The sequence below is a fragment of the Crocodylus siamensis genome, chromosome 9, assembly GCF_052110815.1.
Source record: "Crocodylus siamensis isolate JL-2025a chromosome 9, ASM5211081v1, whole genome shotgun sequence".
NCBI lineage: Eukaryota > Metazoa > Chordata > Crocodylia > Crocodylidae > Crocodylus > Crocodylus siamensis.
In genome coordinates, this window is record NC_143403.1 from 3312835 (window position 1) to 3336442 (window position 23608).

At 38.4% G+C, this 23608-nt stretch overlaps 1 protein-coding gene across 3 annotated transcripts in view; it reads right to left on the minus strand.

Moving 5' to 3' along the window:
- BANP (BTG3 associated nuclear protein) overlaps positions 1-23608 on the minus strand; it is a 215540-nt gene that overhangs the window by 184740 nt on the left and 7192 nt on the right. For 2 of the 3 annotated variants that reach the window (XM_090062940.1, XM_090062938.1), the window contains exons 2-4: positions 9213-9357; positions 6582-6676; positions 5033-5232 (exon numbers count right to left, since the gene is read on the minus strand). In XM_090062940.1, coding sequence (XP_089919066.1) covers positions 5033-5232; positions 6582-6676; positions 9213-9282 — 365 coding nt within the window. In that variant the 5' untranslated portion in view covers positions 9283-9357. Of the gene's footprint in view, positions 1-5032; positions 5233-6581; positions 6677-9212; positions 9358-18264; positions 18405-23608 lie in introns of those variants that run through there. The other variant, XM_090062939.1, reaches the window with a different exon arrangement.

A 23608-nucleotide genomic window follows, 5' to 3' on the forward strand; every position in this document is an offset into this window, starting at 1 on the left:
GTTTCTATGCTATTTTTTTAAGTTATAGTGATTACAAGCCTTTCTTATGTTATCTCTCTTCTTAAAGCCCCTTTTTAAAAGCCTTCCAATGTCTTAGAGAAAACTTTACAGCTTTGTGTTAAGATAGGATTCACCCCTATTTGTCAAATGTTCTGTGACTTCTTATCTGCTCCTCCTCATTAGGAGATCTGAAAACTACTTATCTTTGTTTCTCGAGATTCCATAGGCTCATGCAGCTTCTTTGCTACCCCTCTAACAAAATCAGATTTAACTTCAAGTACAACATCAACTTCATCTCCACTGCAGTCCTGGACGTGGCGCAGAGTATCATGACATCAGGTGGGAGTTAAGAAGAGTAGAGAATTCTAAGAACAAGACTCAAACTTTCACACAATTCATTTAGTAAAACTATCATAAGCACACAAAGTATAATCATTTTTCAATTATCTATTTTGTAGTTTTCCAAAAGATATCGACAAATCTTCAAGGAAAAAATAAGCCCAAAAATGACAAACAAGAAAAGATGTTGGAAAAATTCCACCCTGACACATCGATGCACATGTGGTTAATAAAGATAAATCAGATAAGACTCTAAAATGCACCAAATTTCTGCTGTGGGAGCTAACAGCACAGGGAGGTTCCTGATTTATTCCAAGTCTCCTTGAAACGTCTGCTTCATTTCCCTAATGAGAACTTTAAAAACTTGGAAACTTCAGGTTGGCACCAAAAAAAAAAAAAAAAGAATGAGTTATCCTAATAAATCAACACCAAGTTTACTAGAGAAAACAATATTAAGTTGAGCTTCAAGCTGCCAATTTTTACAAAAGTGAGACATTGGCTCCATTAAAACATCAGTTACATGGATAAATTATACTACATCATTCTATTTTATAATAAAGCCATGTCCAATATTGTTCTGGCCTCTGCAGCAGAATAAGATAATACAACATTCATTCCCCATTATACATCAGGAGGACCTAAATGCTTAGCTATGAACTTTGCTACTTCTCTTGTCCAACTCTTCCAGAAGATGATTAAAAAAACAAAAAAGATCACTAGCCTAAGTCTCCCTTCTTCTTATCACATGATGGCCTACAGACACTGGAAACTGAAATGCTTCAGGGAATGTATATGTAACAAGTGTTTAAAGAAAGAAAGGCACAAATACTGCAGGAGCAATGAAACTTATCTGGGTTAAATTTATAACGTTTAGTTCATACGGTCTACTATATACAATAGTGTAACAAATAAGTCTTGATTATGACAAATCTACATCACATTAATACAAACAGCTAATCACAAAATAAAATATGTAAATAAAATTCACAGCCGTATGGAGTGGAAATAACACAACCTCAGGGAATTTTCTGAAAAAAAGAACAAGAGTCTGCTTTGCTGGCAAACAAGATACTGTTGTTGAGTGTAACACCATCTGGTTGACATGCCTTTGCTAACTGCGCACAATGTTTTTGTTAAAGTGGTAAAACTGGTATTAATGTAGTGGCAGGAGAACGACGAGAAGAGGGTTGCAGAATCTCATTCAGGTGCAGAATCTGAAAATCTGGGTCCGAAATACCAAGTGGAGTTGGCAGTTCTCCACTGCCATCTGTTTTAAGGGGGGGAGGGGAGAACACAAAGAAAGAGTTGATACAACAGAATAGTCAATGCAGGTTTTTAATTAGAAATAATCAACAAGTGGAACGAGTTTCTATGAGCTGAGAGATAAGGAATTTAGTGATACATCCTATCACTGAAAAACCAAGCCAGACACTTACGAAATCATGCTGGCTCTGCAACATATGCGAATCCTTTCCAAATGAGAGAGTCTTTGGTATTTAGCTGACAACTTTTCACCTGTTCTCAAGGAGTTTTATTAAGGCAAATAGGATCCTTAAGTTAAATACATGTGTCCTTTGAGAGTGCACTCATTTTCTTTGGGGTCATATGGGCCATAAAATAAATTGAACTTCAGGGAAAATCTATGTTTCCTCAACAAAGCTAAAGATATTTCTAACAATTTACTACTTCCCGTTAAAAGCAGTAATCTTTTAAGTTGATGCTCTGTACTTTTCATGCACGTTTCATTAAAAGAATTAATGAAAAGAAATCTGTTTGTCAGAAATCCAGTTAAATATTTTTAGAAGGCAAAATATGCAAATTGTTCTAATTAAAAACCAAAGGACAAAAAATAAAATAGAAAAAAAATAAATCTAACTGCCTGAATAACAACACACACATACAGTTAAAGCACAGGTCCCTTCCCCTAACAGCCTGTCAAAATGAGAAAGAAGCTATTAGTTTTTAGTTGGCAACAAATCAGTTAAAATTAAATGGGGAATCTATTTCATACATAAGAATAAATGTACAGATTATTGAATATCATTTCATTCACAGTTATAACACTGGAAAAATATATGGCAACAAAGGGTTTTATATCACCTACAGTACTCCATCAAAAATAAGTTCAGACTATCTGAAAAACAGCTACCATAAATCTGCACTCCAAAGAGATTAAGTGCCAAGCTCTCTAGTAATGCCTACAGCAGACTGCCTTTCCTCTGTAAGGCCATGGCAAGTCTCAGTTCTGCAAGTCTCAGAGGACGAAAGCAGTATAATTAGTAAAAGGCAGTGATAAAAGAGAACACTCATTGGACTCGCATTACTTGGTTCCCAATGACGTCATATACTTTCTAAAAAACCTCAAATGTATATTTTGTACATAAATCACAGTATAAGGGGAAGTATTTATATTACATATAAAGCTCTGAACCCCTTTCTAATAATCTGTAAATACATAATCCATCTGCTGTTTAGTTCTGCCTTCTTTCCCAGAGACCCAAGAAAGAGTTTGATGATACCCAAAAGCTTGTCTACATTAATCCTAACTGTGTAGTTAGCCCAATAAAAATTCTTGCCTTTCATGCCCTCAGCAAACATATATTAAAAAAATAACAGCTCAAGTATTAGTAAAAAAGAAAGTATCTTTTGAAATAGCTAAGTAATAAAAACCAAATATGAAGATACTTGTAATGTTTTACTAATACAACATTCCATCTTTTACTTTACTCAGTTAAATTATATGCAACATGTGTTATTAAGGAAATTAGTTATCACTGGTAATTATTTCACAACTTCAAGGACAATTAAGAAGGTACCAAGAGACTGAAAAAATATAGATGCAGTACATATTTCAAAGGAAGGACAATCCTGAAAAATTACCAATTCCCATGACTAACTTCCATCCCCAGTAACATAACAGAGGTTAATGGTAACAAAAAAAAAAAGCCTAGAGGTGAAGTCCAAATGCAATATTTAGGCCATAAATAAGTGGCCTGCTTTGAAAAGTATTGGATATTCAATTGCTGCTAAAATAGCCACAGCTCTAGCTGCCTAGCACAGCAAGAAGAACATTTAAGTTGAAGCCAAGCAAATTCAAATTAGAAATAAAGGTGCATTTCAGTCAAGAGTTATGATGGATTCTTCCTTGTTTCAAGTCTTATATTTAAAGACTGGATGCTCTTCTAAAAGATACTTTACTTCCACTACACATTATTGAGCACAATACAGTAATTACTGAGTCAAATCCTACAGTTTGTTACTATAACAGGTAAGAGTACATTACCATAATAGTCCTTCTGACTCTACAAATTGATAGAGCTGGAGTTTTTAAAGGTATGAGTGTTAGGTTTAGTTTTGTTTAACGTTTTAACTCATGAAGGGAAAGAAGGGGTAAAGAGTTCTTCAATAAAATGGAGATACTAATCTGAGATTAGCTGCAAACACCAGCCAGGACAAAAATTTTAAAAAATGCAAACGTATAAGAGAAAATATAATCCAAAACACACATTTCTTATAACAATTCAATGCTGAATAGAAAATAGACAATGGCTAGGAAAATGAGACAAGAATTTGCAGTTCAACACGGGAGCATAAGCAGGCCAATGTACTTTTGGGGTTTGTTTGGGTTTTTTTTACCTACACAGATATGGGCCCCTCAGCATGAGGCAAGTAAACAGCAGCTTCTTTCTCTAAGGCTCTGGTACACCTGCAATATCATGCTTATTTCTGAATACCACCTACCAGAAAAATATTTAGAAAATGAAGGGAGTCCTGAGAAGAGTAATGACAAGAATCATATGGAAATTGTTTTATAATGGGATAATTAAGTATGTATATCTTGGCTATATATAACTGAAGAGCCTATGGAATTGGAAAGGAGACCAAGAATATTACACAGATGTAAACAAGAACAGAGGGGGATTATTTAGGGGAGCATAACTAGGAAAAACAGAATGAAACTATGAATGAGGGTTATGCTCATCACGACACAAAAAACCCTTGTAACTATTAGACTGAAATAATCTCCAAGAGGAAGTGTTGGACACACCAGGGCTTTGGACACCTAAACTCACAGGTGAACTATGCAAATGTAAACGTACTATAAGGCAAGTCTGAATTTATATGGTAATGGATCAGATGATTTAATAGGTCTTTTCCATTTCTAACCCCTGTGATTCTACTCTAGAAATAAACATTAGATATTATTCTAGTGAGAATTTACAGGGAATAGACACATACAACTAAGCCTCTCTATTGAACCGCTAGTAAATAAGAGTAAAGTGAAACATGATTAGAATGGTATGAAGTGATGCAATCAGTAAGCACATTAGCTAGAAACACCAATGAAATGGTAAAGGCAGATGAAGGCAAAAAGATGAAACACAACGCATCTAATATGTGATGCAACTTTTCCAAAGGAAAGATGAATCAGTCTGGTTTAAGTTGAAATGTGGAAATAGTTGCAAGCTGTCCATGAACCAATGTGATGTGTTTAGTCTCGGTCTAACTAGAAGTAACATCATGAAACTGGCAATTACCTTCAAGATGAATTCATTTTACATTCTAAACAACATACCAAGCTCTTGACAGTTATTCATAAAACTGCAGAGTTTGGTGGTGCCAGGGAGACGGATTTGGGATAGCGTTCAAAAAGTACATTGCTACAGTGACGACTGGTCTGTTCTTTTCTTACCATCGCACTTTATTGCATGTCTGTGTAGCACCAAGAGGAGAACCTGCCACCATAGGGACTTGGATAGGGCTATGCTGTTTGTTCATGACGAGGTCCAATTTTTCTTCCAATGATTTACAGGTAGCTTCTAGTGCCAGCAGCTTTGCCTCAATGCTATCCAACCGTAGGCATATTGTCTGGTTTATGGAATACAGGAATGACTGAGGAGGAGAACAGAAGCTGTTTTTAGAAACTTATTTTCAGGAACATGCCTATACCAATGCCCAGATAAAATGAGTCGCAAACAATTCAAGGGACTCCAACCAATTTAGTCACAAAATGTGACCATCAATAAAATCAGTGAAATCCTTCAACATCAGTCCAGTGCTCAAATTCTTCATTTCTAACCCAACATCCAAGATAAATAATGTTGTACCTAACTACCCTTTGATTCCAATTTTCCTGTTACTCTATAGCTTAAGATGACAAGCCTCGCACTCCCTTATGCATAAAAACAAGATATAAACATGCTTTAACATGTTAATGGATGAAGATAAATAAGATTGCTTCCTGCCCCCAAAAAGAAATGTAGTTGCTTATAAATGTATCAATGATTGCATCCATTCAAATACCCTCCGAGGCAACAAGCACAACTCCCTCCCATTCTGCAGCAAACACCTAACTTGGAAATATGCAAATAAAGTAATAAGATTCATTCCCTTTTACAAATCTATCCATTTATTTTAAAAGGTAAATCCTGCATGATTTTTCAGGGGGAAATTATGGAACTAAATACTAATACTATACTATATACACTTGAAATCTTGTAGAAGCAGCAAGCATGCCACCTTGTGGCCAACTCAAAATTAAAAGTTACAGTATCTAGGTAAATTCTGAATAAAATCTCAGACAAAATTAACAGAATAGCATTGTTTGACAAGCAGCTGCCAGTCTACACTCTTAATTTGATTTTTGTGGTTTCTAACACAATCTTAAGAATGTAGAATTGCATATCTCAAGGTGTGTAGTAGTAACATATTATCCACATATTCATGTTTATGCTTATGCCCAAGACTGAACTACTATGAAAACATACTCTTAATAAGGCCTAAAGGGGAGTGAAGAAAGGGAGCATTCTTTCAGCACAGGAAAACCTAAAAAAATTGGCTGAAATATTCAAAAGAATAATATTATTTAAAAAGAACTGTTAAAATAGTGAAAAAGAATACTGAAAGAACTAACATATGGTCAAATCCACCATTTTGATACAATTCATCCAAACCCTTCAACACAAAAGAGGAATAAGATTTGATTCAGTGGAATGATTCTTTAAAAATAGATATAAAAGTAATGCAATAGATTTGGCTCAGGAAAATGAGGTATACGTCTAAAGATGTATGTTTGTGCTGACTACCATGCTATAACATTTGCAGGAAGGGCAAGAATACTGTCAGGATTAAATATAAATATACTAATTTCATTTCATTTTGCTTCCCTATTTCAATGCATTTTCCCCAATGTAAAGAACATATCTGACTTTATGACCAATAAAACGATGCACTATCACCACCTTAATAGAGGGATCTTGGCAGTTAATTTCTATCCGCTGGCGTTTCAGAGCAGGTTCTACATCTTCATCTGTCACTTCATGATTCTCCAACACAACTGCAAGAAAAAGGAAGTGCTGTCAATCTACAATATTAGGGGCAAAACACATTACATGTTATAAAGACATTAAAGAGAAAAACAAAACAAGGAAAAATCCAGGAGCACTGAGAAAAAGGCTCTAGTCTGAATCTTGTATTTATACATAAACATTTATTTGACTAATTAATTAAAAACATACAGATGAGTAGGGATACACAGCTTAAGTGTCTCATACAGATTTGTCTGAAAACATACGGAAGAGATTAATGGTGTACTGGGAACAGACTTGCTTTTAAATCAGGAAAACCATCTCAGTAAGCCAAGAAATTATGAACTGACTCTAACAGATCGTCATAAAAGGCGATGCTGAAATATTGGCAATAGCGTGGCATGAGGACTGTACTCTTTTTTTTCTTTGAGAAATATAGTTTGAATATTCAGCCCTCTTCAGAGTAACACTAAGCTGTGAGTTTCCTTATGTTTCTGATGTAATGCCATCTTCGCTCAAAAAAAATCAAAATACCAGTTTGTTCAAGTAGCTTTTCATGGAAATAGCATTTTACACCAAATAAGCTTTTACAACAAAGCAAACTAGCCAGCAGAAAGAAAAAGTGGTATTTTTTACTATACACTTATTATAAAGCTTTAAAAAAAGTCTTAATCAAAATAATAGGGATGCACTAGCATAACACTATCATTAATTTTCTTATTTTCATTTTTATTTATGTTTGCTTTTTTCCCCAAAAAAAGTTTCCATTGCAACACACAGGCAGTTGGGCAGTAACATTATTGTGACACATTAATCACGATGCATTTGGTATTTTTTATTAATGTTTACTAAATAATAATGGTTGCAGTAACCCCACTGCACGGCTTCTTACAAACAGAAACTTGCCTTAATTGATATTAGGCAAAAAGGGGGAAACCTATATAATAAAAACTTACAAAATTTGAGGTGGTCCATTGCTTGTTCATAATCACTAATGTCCCCTTCCAAAAAAAAATGTAGCCCTAAAACAGCTACAAAACCCACAGTAGTGGGCCCCTACACATATGCAGAACCACAACAGTTTCCCTGGAGTTCCTCAGGGTGAGGGTTTCAGCCAAGGAGTTCTGAGCACCGTGAAGAGGGTTTACCATGTATCAGTTCTTCCCAAAATACATGTGCAATAATGCTGCAAACATGCACACATGCTTATACCTGCAGACGACTGTTTCCCAACCTTTTTAGACTGAAGGCACCCCTTGATAACTTCTTTGCCTCTTAGAGACACCCCATTTAACAACTAATTTATTTCTTACAATGCTTACCTCCTTGCACCCTGCAGCACCCTTAAAGGGATCTGACAGGGCAACAGGGCAGGCAGCAGTGGGCAAGGCTCCTCTGAGAGCATGGCAGGGGTGGTACACAGTTCTCAGTGCTGGCAGGAGCTGCTCAGTGGGGCAGATTAGGAAACCTGGAAGAGGGTCATTACACCTCCTGAAGCTGTCCCTGCAGGAGGTGACATTGGTACAAAGGCTGGTGCCAGATGAGGGTGGCAAGGGGCAGGACTCTTCTGCGCCCTGCTCTGTCTGCCCCCGTGGGAATGAACACAGCCCCTGCCACTGTGGCTGCTCCTCTGGGGACTCAAATGCTGGGCCATTCCCCACAACCCTTCCCATGCTCCTAGAGCTGGTGGGAAGAGCAGGGAAAGGAGCCAGGTTGAAAAAATTCAGCCCCACATCTTCCCACCCACCAGTAGCAGAGAGCACTGCTCAGGGCACATGAGAAGAGTTGGGGGCTGGGCTTTTCAGCACAGCTCCTTCCCCAGCACTTCTCATGCTCCCAGGGCTGGTGGGTAGTGCTGCTGAGACACTGGGGCAGGTGCAGGGTGCCTGGTGCTGGAAGAAGCCAGTGCTTACAGCCTCTTGCAGGGGCCATGGTACCCTGATTGAGAATCAGTGCTGCAGACCTGCTAAATACAACACAGTGTGGCACAGGTATAACTGCTCATCACCAGAGCAGAATGCTTTATGAAAAGTATCTCTTGTCACTAATTTCATCAGGACATCTTCTCTAACTACATGGACTGATGCCCTCAGTCCCAGAATGAGAAATGTCAATACATGTATTTATTTTTTCTTTTTAACCAACTCCTACAGGGCATGGTATTTGCTTTTGAGGGTAATTTCCGATCCTGCTTCAATACAGTAAGAACACTGGACTTAAATTGTGTAAAAATGAGCTATTGAACAAAACTTTGGTTCATAGTGGCTGGCTCACAGCTGGGTATGAAGTATCTGCACAGTGAAGAGTAAAACACACTATAAATCATGCTTAACTCTAGATTTTGGCATAAAATCAAGAATAGCATATAGCTTTATAGACTTTAAGAGGTTCTGTATAAAACATTAGAAGAAACACTGGTCTACTAAAGTATTCAAGTCCTACTGACAGAGTAAGCTTAAAATAACTAAGAAACTTATGTGCCAGTACAAGTAATTTTGTGTTCAACTTCCGGGAGGGCATGTTTCATCACTCTTTCTAGTATTGGTACTGCCTGCTTTACTGTACCTGGATGATCTGGGTTCAAGTCTTCTACTGCAATCTGAACCACATCTGCCAAATCCTGTTCCGTCATCATTCAGAATCAGGCAGCAGTGTCCAATCCAATGCCACTGAAGACCCCAAACCAAGTGATCTGTGAAATCATACAACCCTGAAGAACAGAAGCAAGGAGGATGTTAAAATCACACCTAAACACTTTAAATCAGTATTTATTTATTGCTGTATTCATGTTTTTAAAAAGGAAATGGGATGTAAGGGATTAATAATAAAAGACTACATATTTAAGAGGTTGGTTCAAATCCAGTTTCTCTAGTAATGACCAAGAAGTTGTGGCCACCTAATAAATGTTCATTGACATACATGAGATAGGCAAGATAAATCTTGGTCCAGTTGCCACTTGAGAAGTGTCCACACATCACAGAAATAACCTTCCCAACTGACATTAATTACTATTTTTTGAGGATAAGGATTGAACTCTCCCTATGACTCCTTCAAGTGGTCTCACTGTATGGCCTCAGATAAATCAGTAAGGATTGTACCACCTCTGTATATACCGCACTGCAGCAGCAGGTAAAGAGAGTCCCTGCCTTCCCCAATTTAAGGCTAAACACAGAAAGCTTCATTTCATTTTAAACCGAATTTTAATTAAAAGTTTTATTTTTTAAGTGGAAAAAAGCACACACGTTAATAAGCAAAAAATGAAGCATAATGTCTTTTAGCCTGAGCAACAGGTTTCTAAACTGCAAGCTTATTTGAACAGCTTGCAAAGTATCTTTTAAAAAAGTAAATTACTATTGTTATTAGTACACAAAAATACCACCCAAATTGGGACCCCATTTGGTTATGCACCGTATAGATGTATATAAAGATAACATGCCAGCAAATGTGACTCCTAACCATCTTGGTAAACACTCAGTGAGATTAGAGAGCTTCTCTACTGCTAATTACAGCTAGATTTAAACCAAAATTCAATTTTTACTTTCTTGGCTCCAACGTCCGCCTGGTGTTTCCATAGCTAAGCTCACTGAAGCTTAATTCTATTTCCAGCACGCCGTGCTTCTTCTAGAGCCAACCATATCTCACTCCTGCTCCTATGGAATTCGCTGTCAGGGGCATTTAGCAACTGCATTAAAAGAAACCACAGACACTAAGTTGAATTTAAATCATGGCAGCCATGCATATTTGTGTTTTCCCACACTTTGAGAAGGATGGACAATGCATGCCAGGAGACCAGTCTTTTTTTTTTTTTTTTTAATACCTGAAGCAAAGGATACTAATGGGATAATTTGAGGTTTACCAATGGAAGCAGTAAGTTATCCCTTCACATTGGCACTGAATCAACTAGAAATATGTATAAATATTTTCCTCTTTCTTCCGCTTGAACGTGGGACAGCAGCTAAATCAGGCAGGTGGAATGCAACTTTAAAAAGTCTGATGCAGCGTTACCAAAGACTTCTCAGACTGGCCTCAGCAGGAGCTGGTCATTGTGAAAGCCCTATCATAATGTCTTCCAAATGAGGACACCACACAGTATCAGAGATATTTATTCAGAAGGATGTTGCTGCCAGTATTGAGTCACTTGAAATTCTGATCATGGTGAAAACTGTTGGGACTGCACAGCCCGTGGCAAGGTGCCCAAGAAAACTCCGCTAGATTAGCGCATGTGGTTGCCATTTTGGCAAATTAGATTTGCCATTTCTCAGAAGTCTTGGGAACCGGCCAGTCTTAACATAATAAAACAGCTGTGCTAGAATTACTGTTTCATAATGTCACTAACTGCAAGTACTATTAAACCCTGCCCTAAACTTGAAGTGAGGTCTCTTCCAATGCACGCTTTAGAAAAAGGGACAAGCTACATGAAACTGTAACCTAAAAAGTCCAACCTATTTACAGTGCTAGACTTCACATGGTTCATTTTAGCCTTGTCCAGCAGCAGCGCTCTAGTTGCAAATATGTTGGCATATTGTAAATTGTTTTCAAGGGATCTGTAACACATTTGTTTAAATTCACTGTTTGCTGCTATGATGCACATAGTTGCTCTTCCAAAATCCATCTGTTATAACAAAATTATTTATATTGGTTAAGCCCTTGTTTAGCACAAATAAAAAAAAAATTCCCCTTCATGATCTCTTTTCTCCAACTCCAACCTCTTGTGTAGCGTGCCAGGTAAGTAATGTCCTACCTTTAAAAAGGGATATTCACAAAGATCCCACTTTTTGCTAGCCAGGCCACAAGCCTTTTAACAATAAATTAATAAAGTAAGAAATAGCTACAACGTGGAAACTGATGGTTATCATGCATACACAATAATGCTTCTTCATAACATGATCATCAGTTTTCACTTTTTAAACATATTGTACTATAATTTCAATAAACATCTCTTTTATGGAATGGCCAAAATCAGCACCAGACATGTTATTTTTATGTTGCCAAGAAGCATAGCCAAATACACATCAGTTGCTACCAGGCTCAGGAAGAACATCTATCAAGAGCAAAAATGAAAATTGATACACTTGTACATGCTAGATACATGGGTTAGGGAGGTGTTGTAGCAACTGCTTTAAGTTGACTTGAGACTAAGTGGGAATAAAATCCCTTTCTTTTCCATTTAACTTTTCAGTGTAGGCTGGAATAGTTTAGCATGGGTCCAGCTTGTTCAAAATGAAGCTCAAGGTAAAACCTCATTGAACTTTGACAGGAAGTGCCTTAGGCCAATGCTCAGGAGTTTTGGAAATCAGATCTTTGGTCTAAAATACAGTTGTCCAACAACTAAGCAGCTGGAGGCCAAACGCCCTGTGGGCTACTCCAGTGGGAACTGCACCCCAATGTGCCACGCCAGGGAAGGGCACAGGTCCCCTGGCCACATGTGTCATAGATGCCTCCCTCCCCGACAATAATGTACCCATGCCCATGGGGGGAGCTGCAGCTGGGCAAGATCCCAGGGGCCAAAACACATAATTCCTTGCAGACTGCATGCAGCCAGTTGGACAGTACTGGTCTACAAGTTTGCCACAACTGCTCTTCAATGAAGAGCAGAATTTTCTTAATAATTGTTTTAGTATTTACCAGGTTTTCTAAAGGAAGCATTTAAAAACATGATGCTTTTTTCAAAAATGTTGCCGCTTTCCCAAGCCCTGAAAATTCCTTTAAAATTCCAAGCCCCGTACACATCCCCTCTGCTGATACCCGAGAGGCCATTTTTCAAAAACATTAACAATGAAACATGTAAAAACAGGAACTGAAGCTTTTTCTCCATGTCAGGATTAATTTACACAAAGATTAGCAGACAGAAGGTTGAGGTTAGGTTAGATGATCTGATGATCACTTTTGGCTGCTCAGATCTATTAAGCTATCTATTTTCGGACTTTTTATTTATTTCATCCTGAGCTACACTCTGCACATAGACTGGGCAGAACAAGGCGACAGACTTGGCAGCAGAGAGTAAGAGGACACAGATGCGCAGGAGACAACATGCAATGCTTTGGAAAATCAAGGTGTTTTATGAAAAAAATGCAGGTGGCCTGGTAACCCAGGACTGCACACAGGCTTGTACAACAGCTGGGAAAGAGTGAAGATCTGGGCAGCCCTCTAGCATGAGCCAAGTACATAAATGGTTCCCAAAGGCACTAACTACTCTTTGGGTGGACTGGGATGTGATGACAATGCAACACGGAAAGTTTTGCCATAGATGCAAGGCAAATTTTCAGAAGTGCTTCAGTGCAACAAGATTCATACAGGACTTGAATTAGACTTAAGTGTTAACGGCTCTTATGTGTTTTACAAAATTTGATCCCTAGTGGTCCCATGAAATGGTCCTGCTTTGACCAGGGGGTTGGACTAAATGACTTCCTGAGATCCCTTTTTTAACCCTGATTTTCTCTGATTCTTTCATGCACAGCCTGTTTCCTCCACTCAGCTCCCCTACCTCATATACCTGCTCTCCACTACTTTTCAAATTTCTCCACTACAGTCAGCTTTTAAATATTGACAGAGATAATGATTGATATTTTCCAGATGCAAAGGCCTATGCTGATCAAGTCTGATTTGCTCAAAGAATTTGCACCCATCTTTGTCAAACATAGAAAAATTAAAATTAAAAAAGGATGAAGGGGAACAGAGGCTGTGAAAGAGTAGTAACAGATCTGCTTCAAACAAACAAGTATTCAAAACACACTTGCTTCTCTACAGTAACAAAACATCTCAAAAAATAGCAAGACCTCTTGAAATAATGATCACCTATTCATAACAGGAGCTATTAGAAACATAAGACTCACTGATCTATAATTTAGAAAACATTTAAAAAATTGCTAGTCTTCCCAGAAGCACTTCAGACATAAGCCCATCAAAATGATTAATCACAGAGATATACTACATCCCTTGTCTTCCAAGATCCCAAGGAAAATCTCTTTTCAAACTGAGAAAATGGCCCTGGAATCTGAGTGGGAACAGTTATGAATATGTAGGAGCATCAAAAGACGGTAGTAAACTAAGGACTAAAACCTCTAACAGTCAATAATCTTACTTGATGAGACAAACTGTGTAAATAAAATTAATTTCCTTTCCAGTCAAGTACAAACATTTAAATTTTGCATCAACCAGCTTTCCATTATCCTGGATCTGGTTTTGAAGAAACAAAGAAAGGGTGTTAAAGAGTTCATCGTATTTAGATAATCACTTGCCTGACAAAATTAGGTTACAGGGATGCTCAGAAAAATTAAATCTGAAGTGATGCAGTCTGCAGACAAAACGTGAGAAAATAACACAAGTTAAGAGGGGATGGAGCTTTACTACACTCAGACTACCCTACAAGAGGAGTCCATGTCCACTCTATACAACAGTAAGTGTGAATTCCAGCAGTTTAGCTCAGGAGTGCTCAACTCCCAGCCTGGAGAGCCACCTAGTCTGGCCTACAGGCTTGCCCGGGAGAGTCTGGAAATTTTGCGATGGGGGAGCAGCAGCAATTAACAACATCACTGCTCCTCTGCTGCCAAATTTCAAGCCCTAGAGAGCTGGATGGGCTCACCCCATGCAGAGGGATCGGGTTCTAGTCCTACGCAGCAGATCAGGTCCAATGCAGCCACACAAGACCAGCCCACCCCAGGCAGCTGCATCAGGCCCTGGCTGCACCAGCACCATGCTCCAGATCAGGCCCACAGACTGGATCCTACCCATGGGTGGACAGCACTGATATAACTCACAGAATGGAGAAAACAGTTATCTCCTACTAATCGTGGGTAAGAGCAGGCCCACGGACAGTTATTATGGAGAAACTAATGCTCATCTCTTAAATCTCTATAGTGTGTTCACTGCCCTGTGAATGTAAAGTGAGAAGAGCCAGGGGTTTTATTGGCAGTATCTTTCATGGCATCAACTGTATAATTGAGAGATGTTTTGAGTACAAAGTGTGTTGCTTCACGTCACTCTGAATTCCAAATGAATGAGTTAAACTGCATTAAAAGCCTATGTGGATACTTTTGTTTAGACTTCCAAGTGGCCACAGCTTGCTCACTTCAGTTCACTTGGGAGTGAACTAAACAGCATAGGGATAACTGAATCCAAATCAATTCTTAAAGTGTCTTAGTCACACTGCACTAAAACTTTAATTCTGAATAAGGGTGTCCACACAAAGTGACCTTCATATAATTTAGCTTACTTCACTTCCAAAGTGAATTATGGTAAACAAGTTATGGTCACTTAATTCTGAATGAGTGTTTTCAGACAGTGCTTAAACAAACCATAACTAATCCACTTTAAGAGTTCATTTGGATTCATTGACCTGCATGCCACTATGATGACAAACCCATGGTAGTTTCAAAATGCCTGACCATCTGCTACCATATGGTGACATATCTCAAACGGTCCTCTAGAGATCTCACATGCAGAAAGCAGGTAGAAAATTCCTGATAGACGACCTCTAGACAAAATCTAGCTGATACAGGAAGGAGTGTTAGCAGTTCTGCATAGAAGACTTTCTTCCTTGTTTTATTCCCCATTACTCTGTTATTCAGTCTGATCTCCCACCTGAGTTCCCAATTCCAATACTTCCTGTTGTTAGTACTTGACCTCCCCGCAAAGGATTAAGCAAGGAAAAAAGAAAATTCCTTTTCCTTCTTTACATGGAAAAACTGTGTTTGTGTAGAATTTTTTTAAATAAAAGGAACTTAATGCAACATAGTGTTAGTCCCGTGATGAATAGAACAAATGTCTAAAACTGTAGTGTGCATGTGTTCATCTGTGGGCAACACTAAGCAGTCCAAACCACTGAACTTTTATGGCTGCAATAGCACTCTGCTACGAGGGCTGGCTAAGTAGCAGCTCCTGGAAATAGATTAAGAACTGGAACAAAGACCAGTGGTGGTTATTTGACAACAGACAGGATTAAAAATTGTAAATGCATTTCCCAATCCCCCAGCCCCAGTTGTTGCTGCAAATGCAAGGTCTCATCTGCAGTTTTAATTCTCTGTGTGGTTTCTTTCAGTGCTTCTGCTGCTCTTACTAGTTGCTTTTCTGCTTATTCTAAGATGGTCCTGCAAAAAATATACAAACAACACCTCTTGTGTTGCAATGTTCTGCCTATGACTGTGCGATAAGTATCGGAGCTTTCTAACTAGTATACATGTGCATTAAAGCAAAATGAAAGATAAAGGACACACGATGTTATCTGTTTGTTCACCACCATATGTTTTGCTTCAGTGTTTCCTGCAAATCTGTATGCAAAACTTAAAGCTGAGTGAATGGGCATTCCTATTGTGGAATGAGAATTAAGATTAATCTGCTTTAAACATGGCTTAAACTACTTTGAGAAATAAAACAAAAACAAAAAAACTCATTACAACCTATGACTGTCTACACATCACGTTAGACTGGAATAACCCATGAATAGACAAACTCTTAGGAGGTTGTTTTGTTTGTTTGCAAAAAACACACTATCCTCCAGATACAATTTCAAGTGATGCTTCCCTTAAAGGAGTGAAAAACATGTCAGCAGTTGGCCTTCAATTCAGACTTCACCTCCCATTCACTTGCTTAGAGATTACTGCAGTGTGCTGCAACTGGATGTAAACTTTAAGAAAAAATAGAAAAGCTGCTGAATATAACTGTATTTATTTATAAACTAGAATTTAACTGAAGTCATGAAGATTGATCTGCATGAAATGTTAATGAAAAAATACAAAACCTAGACTGGAGGCTTCTGAGTAGCCTTATGCTCTGCAAAAAGCCAAGGATTGTTAATAATAAATACTAATGATGTCAATATTTAGAAGTAATTTTATTTTCTTGATTCCCACTCTTCATTTCAACATAGTGATCTATTTATAAGTCAGGGTTTTTTTCTTTCCCTTTTCATTTTTAATTTGTGTATTTGCCATAAATTGTTTCTCAAAGCTGAGGCGGCCAACTTACTGGGAAGATTTTTCTTCTCTCTATACATACCTGATATTCTCAGACTGCAATTAACTAGGAAAAGCAAAACTGGTGATTGGAGAAAGTGTGCAGAGACTGAAAAGAGAGTAGTACTAGTCTGGCTTTCTATGAATATTTAAGTAAGCATGCTTTTCACCTGAAAGCATATATTCATATCAAGTTAGAACTAAAAGCTCTATTCCAGTAAAGGCTGGAACCCTAAAGAAGCACAACTATATCACAGGTAAAGCTGACTTTGTTTCCTCTCCATGATGTTGCTTTAAAAATACAAATATATTATAGATATATAGATAGATATAGCTATATAGTTATATATAGGTTAAAATATGTTGATCACATGATCTCTTTCCTTTTGCTTTTATTTAGCATTTTATGTACTAAAATCTGTCCAACAAAGTGTATAGTCAAAAGCCACTAAAAAGTTCTACTAATGCACAAAAACCATAAACAAAACTAAATTTTATTTCTAAAATTAACAGGCAAGGGTGAATAGGGTGCTTTAAAAACATATCCAGAGAGTTTCAAGAGGTGAAGTGTCTACATCAGAAGTTTCTATTCTAAAAATTTTCATGACTGATGTTCTTCATACTACCCTGCTGTTACAAACCCCACTACATGCTTAAATTATTTGTAAGAGGAGGAAATTAGTTTAATTCCCCCCAAGATCAAAAGTATGACATTTTTCTTCCCCAGTCTTCAAAGTCTTCAAATTCCATATCTTTAAAAGGATAATAAATCCAATGAGGAAGTGATCAAAAACACATTTCTCAATACATTTAATTTCTGCTGCAAATGTTTTCCTCCTTCTGGACTCACTGGCTGCCAATCAGCTCCTTTTTTATTGGCTGGACATCCAACAAGGCTGCTAGTAATTATGGCCTCAATCTTGCAGGCTTAAGGCTTATCCATACTTGAATGAGTTCACCAATATAGTCATACTACTAGACCTACAGGTAAACCTTCCCAGACAACAGGCTATTTATGCATCAAAGTGCATGATCCCCATGTGGCCAGTTGCATTCAGAGATAAAGTGTCTTTTATATAGAGTAGTTTAATCATAGAAAATGAGGGTTGAAGGGACCTCAGGAGGTCACATCTAGTCCACCCCCCTGCTCAAATCAGGACCAGCTCAATGGGCATTGTCTACCTGGGTTTTAAAACCCTCCAAGGATGGAGATTTCACAACCTCTTCAGGGAACCTGCTCCAATGCTCAGTGCTTCACCACCCTCCTTGTAAGGACATTTTTTCCTAATATCCAATTTAAACCTCCCTTGCTGCAACTTGTGCCCATTGCTCCTTGTTCTGTCATCTGCTCCCACTGAGAACAGCCCTGCTCCATCCTCTTTGGAAGCCCCCTTCAGGTAGTTGAAGGTTGCTATTAAACCCCCCCTCAGTCTTCCCTTCTCCAGCCTAAATAAGCCCAGTTCCCTCAGCCTCGCCTCGTAAGTCATGTCCCCCAGACCATTTTTGTTGCTCTCCACTGGACTCTCTCCAACTTGTCCATGTCCTTTTTTTCGGGGGGAGGGGAGGGGGCAAAACTGGATACTGGATACAATACTCCAGATGTGGCCTCACCAGTGCAGAATAGAGGGGAAGAATCACTTCCCTCAATCTACTGGCAACACACCTACCAATGCAGCCCTTAGCCATTAGCCTTCTTGGCAACAAGGGCACACTGCTGGCTCATATCCATGTCATTGTTCACTGTAACGCCCAAGTCCTTTTCTGCAGAGCTGCTGCTTAGCCATCAGTCTCCAGGCTGTAGGGTGCAGGGGATTCTTCCGTGCCGAGTGCAGGACTTTGCACTTGTCCCTGCAGAATACCATGAGATTTTATAACCTTCATTTGAAGGGAAAGCACCAGCACAGAAGAAGGATTGAACTACAATATAAAGGGTACTTTATTTCTGAATAAGACATCCATCTGCAGAGGGATTTAACAAGCATTCACTCCGCATCTTAACTTTCCTGAGAGCTTGCCTGTACAGTAGAACAGAAATAGCCCAGAAAATGTATTTAGTACCAACTCCCTGGTAGAGACATTTACTCCACAACAAGAGTGCAATTCAATTTAGTCTACTTTAGAAGCCCATTTGGGGTAATCTTAACTTCAGTCAGGCCCTTGGTATGGAACAAGAACATCCACAAGAAGAACTTTGCAGAATAGTTAGTGCACCTTAAAAATCACACCTTACTTCATCAAAGCTTCCCTGCAACAATAAGTCTTCAGCATCTTGATGTAGGCAATCCCTCTGAGTAATCTGAAATTCCTACAAGCATCTGGGCATATGGAGTTAAGCATGTAGGACAGCATCTGCAGGATCAGGCCCTATCAATCCTCTGTTCCAAATCTTGCCTCTCTGACTTGTAAAAACTTTTAAAAGCCCAAAGCCCTGGCTCTCTCTCTAGAACAGTCACTCCAATTGGCAGCTGTACCCAAGTCTTCCTACACCACTCAATAATTCCTTAACAAAAATATTTAATTGTGTGTGTCACAATATTGTAACATTCATTAATGAGAAAACACCATAATAAAAAGCAGGCCTTTAACAGTGTTTAAGGTCAATGCACTGTAAATATAACAACTGCCAAGCCTCCTCCTACAGACTTTATGTTTCAGCATGTTGAAACTACAACTTGATGTAACACAAAACCTCAAGAATTTGAACCAAGTCAGATTGCACACTGCATTTACTACTGCAAGGAAACAGCAAAGATAAAACACACACTAAAATTTGTAACCTGCTAGTTAAGCTTCTACCCTTCCTTTCCCCTTTCTACCTTAAAAATGGCAAATAGCTACACTGTGTGTTTATGCTATAAATCCTATATTTAAACCAGACCAGTGATACTACCATAAAATCTACTATTACTATTTAACAATAAAAGCTACTACAACATGCAGAATTATTAAAAAGTAATTTTAATCAGATACCAGGAAGCTGTTAGTTCCCAGACTGTAGCACAATGACTTAACTTTTATTTATATCATAAAAAGATGTCCAGTAGCAACAGAACTCTGCTGTGTATAAAATGCTAAGAAATTAGAAGGTAGATGATCTTTAGGTTTTCCTATACAGAATAAAAAATATACATGTGATAAAAATGCCCTTGAAAAATCCCGATAGCAAAAAGCCAGGTGTCACAATACATGACTGTTCGCAACAAGATTATTTTATTTAATGTGCTATTCTTCAGGCACCGGTTGTGGATGCAGGCTAAAAGTCAACTGTAATAACCCAAAGGTGTTGATCTATTTACCCTTCAGGACTGAGCTACTACCAAATAACTGACACCATTCATTGTATTAAAAAAAATGACTCAAATAATAGGAGTCTAGATGATAGCAATACATTACTAAAACCAAATTATAGGAATCAGGCTTCAAGACATTGACCTCCACTGGCATAAATGTGAAGGCACAAGACAGGCTCAAAAAGAAAAGAAGGTAGAATACATTCATCTCACAGATAACACCGTGCTTAGATGCTGCCCTGGAGGTTCCTGTTCAAATCCCTAAAATAGACAGCAGCAGCAGGAAGGGTTACCTTAGGAGAAAAGCATCTTGAGAATTTCTTCGGAAGTGCAAGTCTGGGAAGGAAAGTGTTTATTCCAGTTTAAACCCATAACCAGCTGAGCAATCAGACACCCTTGTGAAAGCTGCCACAGTTCTCTGCTGGTTCAATGTCCTGCTTCTCTTCACAGCGTTTCCCATTTTGCATGCTGCCTGGTACGCGTCTACTTTAGTCGTCTTTTTCTTTATTTCCTTTCTAATGCACTATTTTCCTCTCTGAACCCACCATTAGGAGTAAGACCACACAGCAAAATGAAGGGGTGACTGTAGGAGAGGACAACACATTTGTGCCAACTAGATGAAGCTAGCATGAAAAACAGCACCGAAGAGAGAAATGCAGGTTCTGGCACTGGCTAGCAGCCAAATTACAATACTACTGGGGACCTGGGTGACTATCCTCATTGTAACACATGCTAAATTCTGCATGGCAATGTCTTCACTATTGCTATCCAGACCAGGTAAAGCTAGCATAGGTATAGTAGCGTAACTTAAAATCAGACCTTGGTTTTGCTGAAGAAACATACTATAGGGGTATCACTGGAGAGCATCCATGCTTGTCTATGTTTGATTTAATAAAGAAAAATCACTTAAATGATTTGTCTGCCGTACCAAATGTTAGGGTGTTCAAACGTGTGTGAAGACTCAGCTGAATGGCAATGCTAACTTTTTGCCAGTTACAACACATTACAGCTAGCTATAGCTTATGACAAACAAGATGCAACTGTTTTATTCGTTTATATTGCTGGGCCTGTGGCTATACTTTTTCCCCCACTTGTACAGCAGGTTTAAGGTATTGTCTATACACTTTTAAATATATCAGAAGGAGTTGGCAATACAATGCCTCTCCTTCAGTGTGGATGCTGGTATAAGCAGGAAAATACACTATGCTAGTTTAAGTACCTTTCTGTTGGTTGAATTGCAACCCTACGGAGGATTGTACTTGTATAGCTATTCTGATAAAAACAGGATCCCACCCCCATCCAACACAGGTATAACAGCATAAAAAAAAGCTGTGTATAGAACAGACCTAAGTTCTCAGGGAAACAGGTACTGCATAGAGTTTTCAAACCTTGGTTTAAGAGTGATTCTCAACTGTCAGCACAAATTAAATTCACACCTCCACATATATGGTGAAACTAGTCAGTATATGAACCCTGTATTTTAACTAACTCAGGCTCAGGTTTCTATGATAAGTCAAAGCAAATATGTTTTTTTAAAAAGCCCCAACAAACCCCTTGGCATCCTTTCCGAGAGCTAAGGCAATGCACGGAAACATGGCAGAGTCACATACTTCCAGGGCTTCCAACTAGCAGGTGGAGAATCTTTAATAATACCAACTCCTAATTTCTTTAAATACTGGGTTATGCAAGGATTTTACTGTAGTCTGATAAACAGAAAGAAGAAACCTCAGGAACTAACGCCAGTATATTTTATCTTTCATTCCAAGTATACTAAAGCATTTTGCTACCTGAAAGGACATTCTGGGTTAACAACAGTGGCTGCTTATTTTTCATAGCTTCGTATAAGTGATCAAAAGGAGGCTAGCATCCCAGTGGTTATTTCTTATCAGCAATCCTGTTGTGGCAATGTTCGAGTGGAGTGGAAAGCTGGGTGTACCAACAACAGGGGGCCGGGGGAAGGAAGATTAACCGTACCTTATAGGGCTCGCCACGTGAACTGAAGTACTCGTATAAAAGAATGTTCGTGGCAAGGAAAAAGTCCAAGATTTAAAAAACACTACTCAGATACTAATTTGTCTGCTATTCAGAAATGTGTTTGTGCACCCTGGTCAAAGAACAACCTGTCTGCAAGTTCAGCCTGGACAACGTTTAATTCAGTCACCCAAGCTATTTAGACTACTTCTATAAACACATAAGAGAATGATATTTCTAACACAATACAGGAGATGGTCACCCCCTGAGAATAACTATGTATAGACCTAAACCAATGTGAAGGATGCAATTTGAAGAGTATGTTTGTGGATATTTTTTAACCCATTTTTATTGGCACTAAAAAAAATGCCAGTTAGCTTGCAAGGGTTTCCATTACTCCATTACTAACATACTCTCATTCCACTCAATGAAAATCATTGATGCTTCTTGTGTTCAGGGAAGGGATATACTGTTTTAACACACACGGAACAGTTGAAAGCCCACGTCCAAAAGATGCTTCAGTGCTTTTGCCAGGAATGCCAGAATGGAATCTAGAGAGACAGCATCTCACTTATTACAAGGAGTTCACAATATAAACATTGAAAACTATCCTGCTGTGCTTTCATACATTCCCAACAAAATAATGTTCCCATGATATAAAAGAGAAAGTTACTTTTCTTTAATTTTGTTGTGATAATAAGCAGAAAGAAACTGTCAGGATACAAGTATAGTTAAGCCCAAATTCTGTACCATATTGTTGCCAGCCAGATCATCTGACAAAGGGGATCTTCTTGCTTAACAGTGATGAGTTGGGTGAATGAACAGATAAACCAAGCAAAACTTTGCTCAACAGCTGTGATATTGCGTCATGTAAATAAGTTACACAGGAGCCAAAATTATGAATTTTGTATTTGTGAATGTTTTGTCTATGTAGTGTCCATGGGTGGTTCTCAAAGCACTTGAAAATGTTAGGATTAAACATATAACAGCTAGGTGACACAGGTAAGAGACATTTCACCCATTAATGGAAATTTAACAGCTCTTCAGTGACAGGGGAGGAGCAACCCACACCAAGAAGCTAGGCTTGCCTTTTCATCAATGAGCTTTACGTTAGACGGCTTGTGTATAGGCGTTTTCTTGCTTTAAATGCTAATTTTTCTCAAGTAGGATTAATACTTGTATGTTAAGAAGGCTGTTTGGTCATTACAGACATCTAGTCATGCTCACAAAAGAAAGAGAGACCAGTGCCCAAACTCAGTTTGATCAGCAGAGTAACAATAGCTGATAAAAAGTATTGTGGCTCAAGCCCAGGCCCAGGACTAAGATATTGTGACATTCATTCCCAAAATGTTGCATGAAGCCTCACACTTAACTGGGACAGCTCTGGAAGAGCAGAAAGGGAACAGAGGGAGGTGCAGCCAGCCTCATAATTGTGACAGTACCACTTAGACTGATAAGGATTTCACTGTTACAATTCACCATCTAATACAGTCGTCAGCATAAGTATAAAAAGGCAAATGCAGTTCAGCGACCCAGCAGAGTAAAACCAAATTTAAAGAAATATTTTAAAAAATACATTTATTCATTTAAGCTTCAGATGCATAGCTGGGCATTTTCATGTGAACATGGTCTGAGGAGTATACGTAAGTTCAGGATTTAATAGCAGCCTTGACTTTCTGAAAATGGGATCTCAAGCACATATTTAAAATTTCCAGTTCGCTTTTGTACTACCTAAGGATCTAAAAACCTG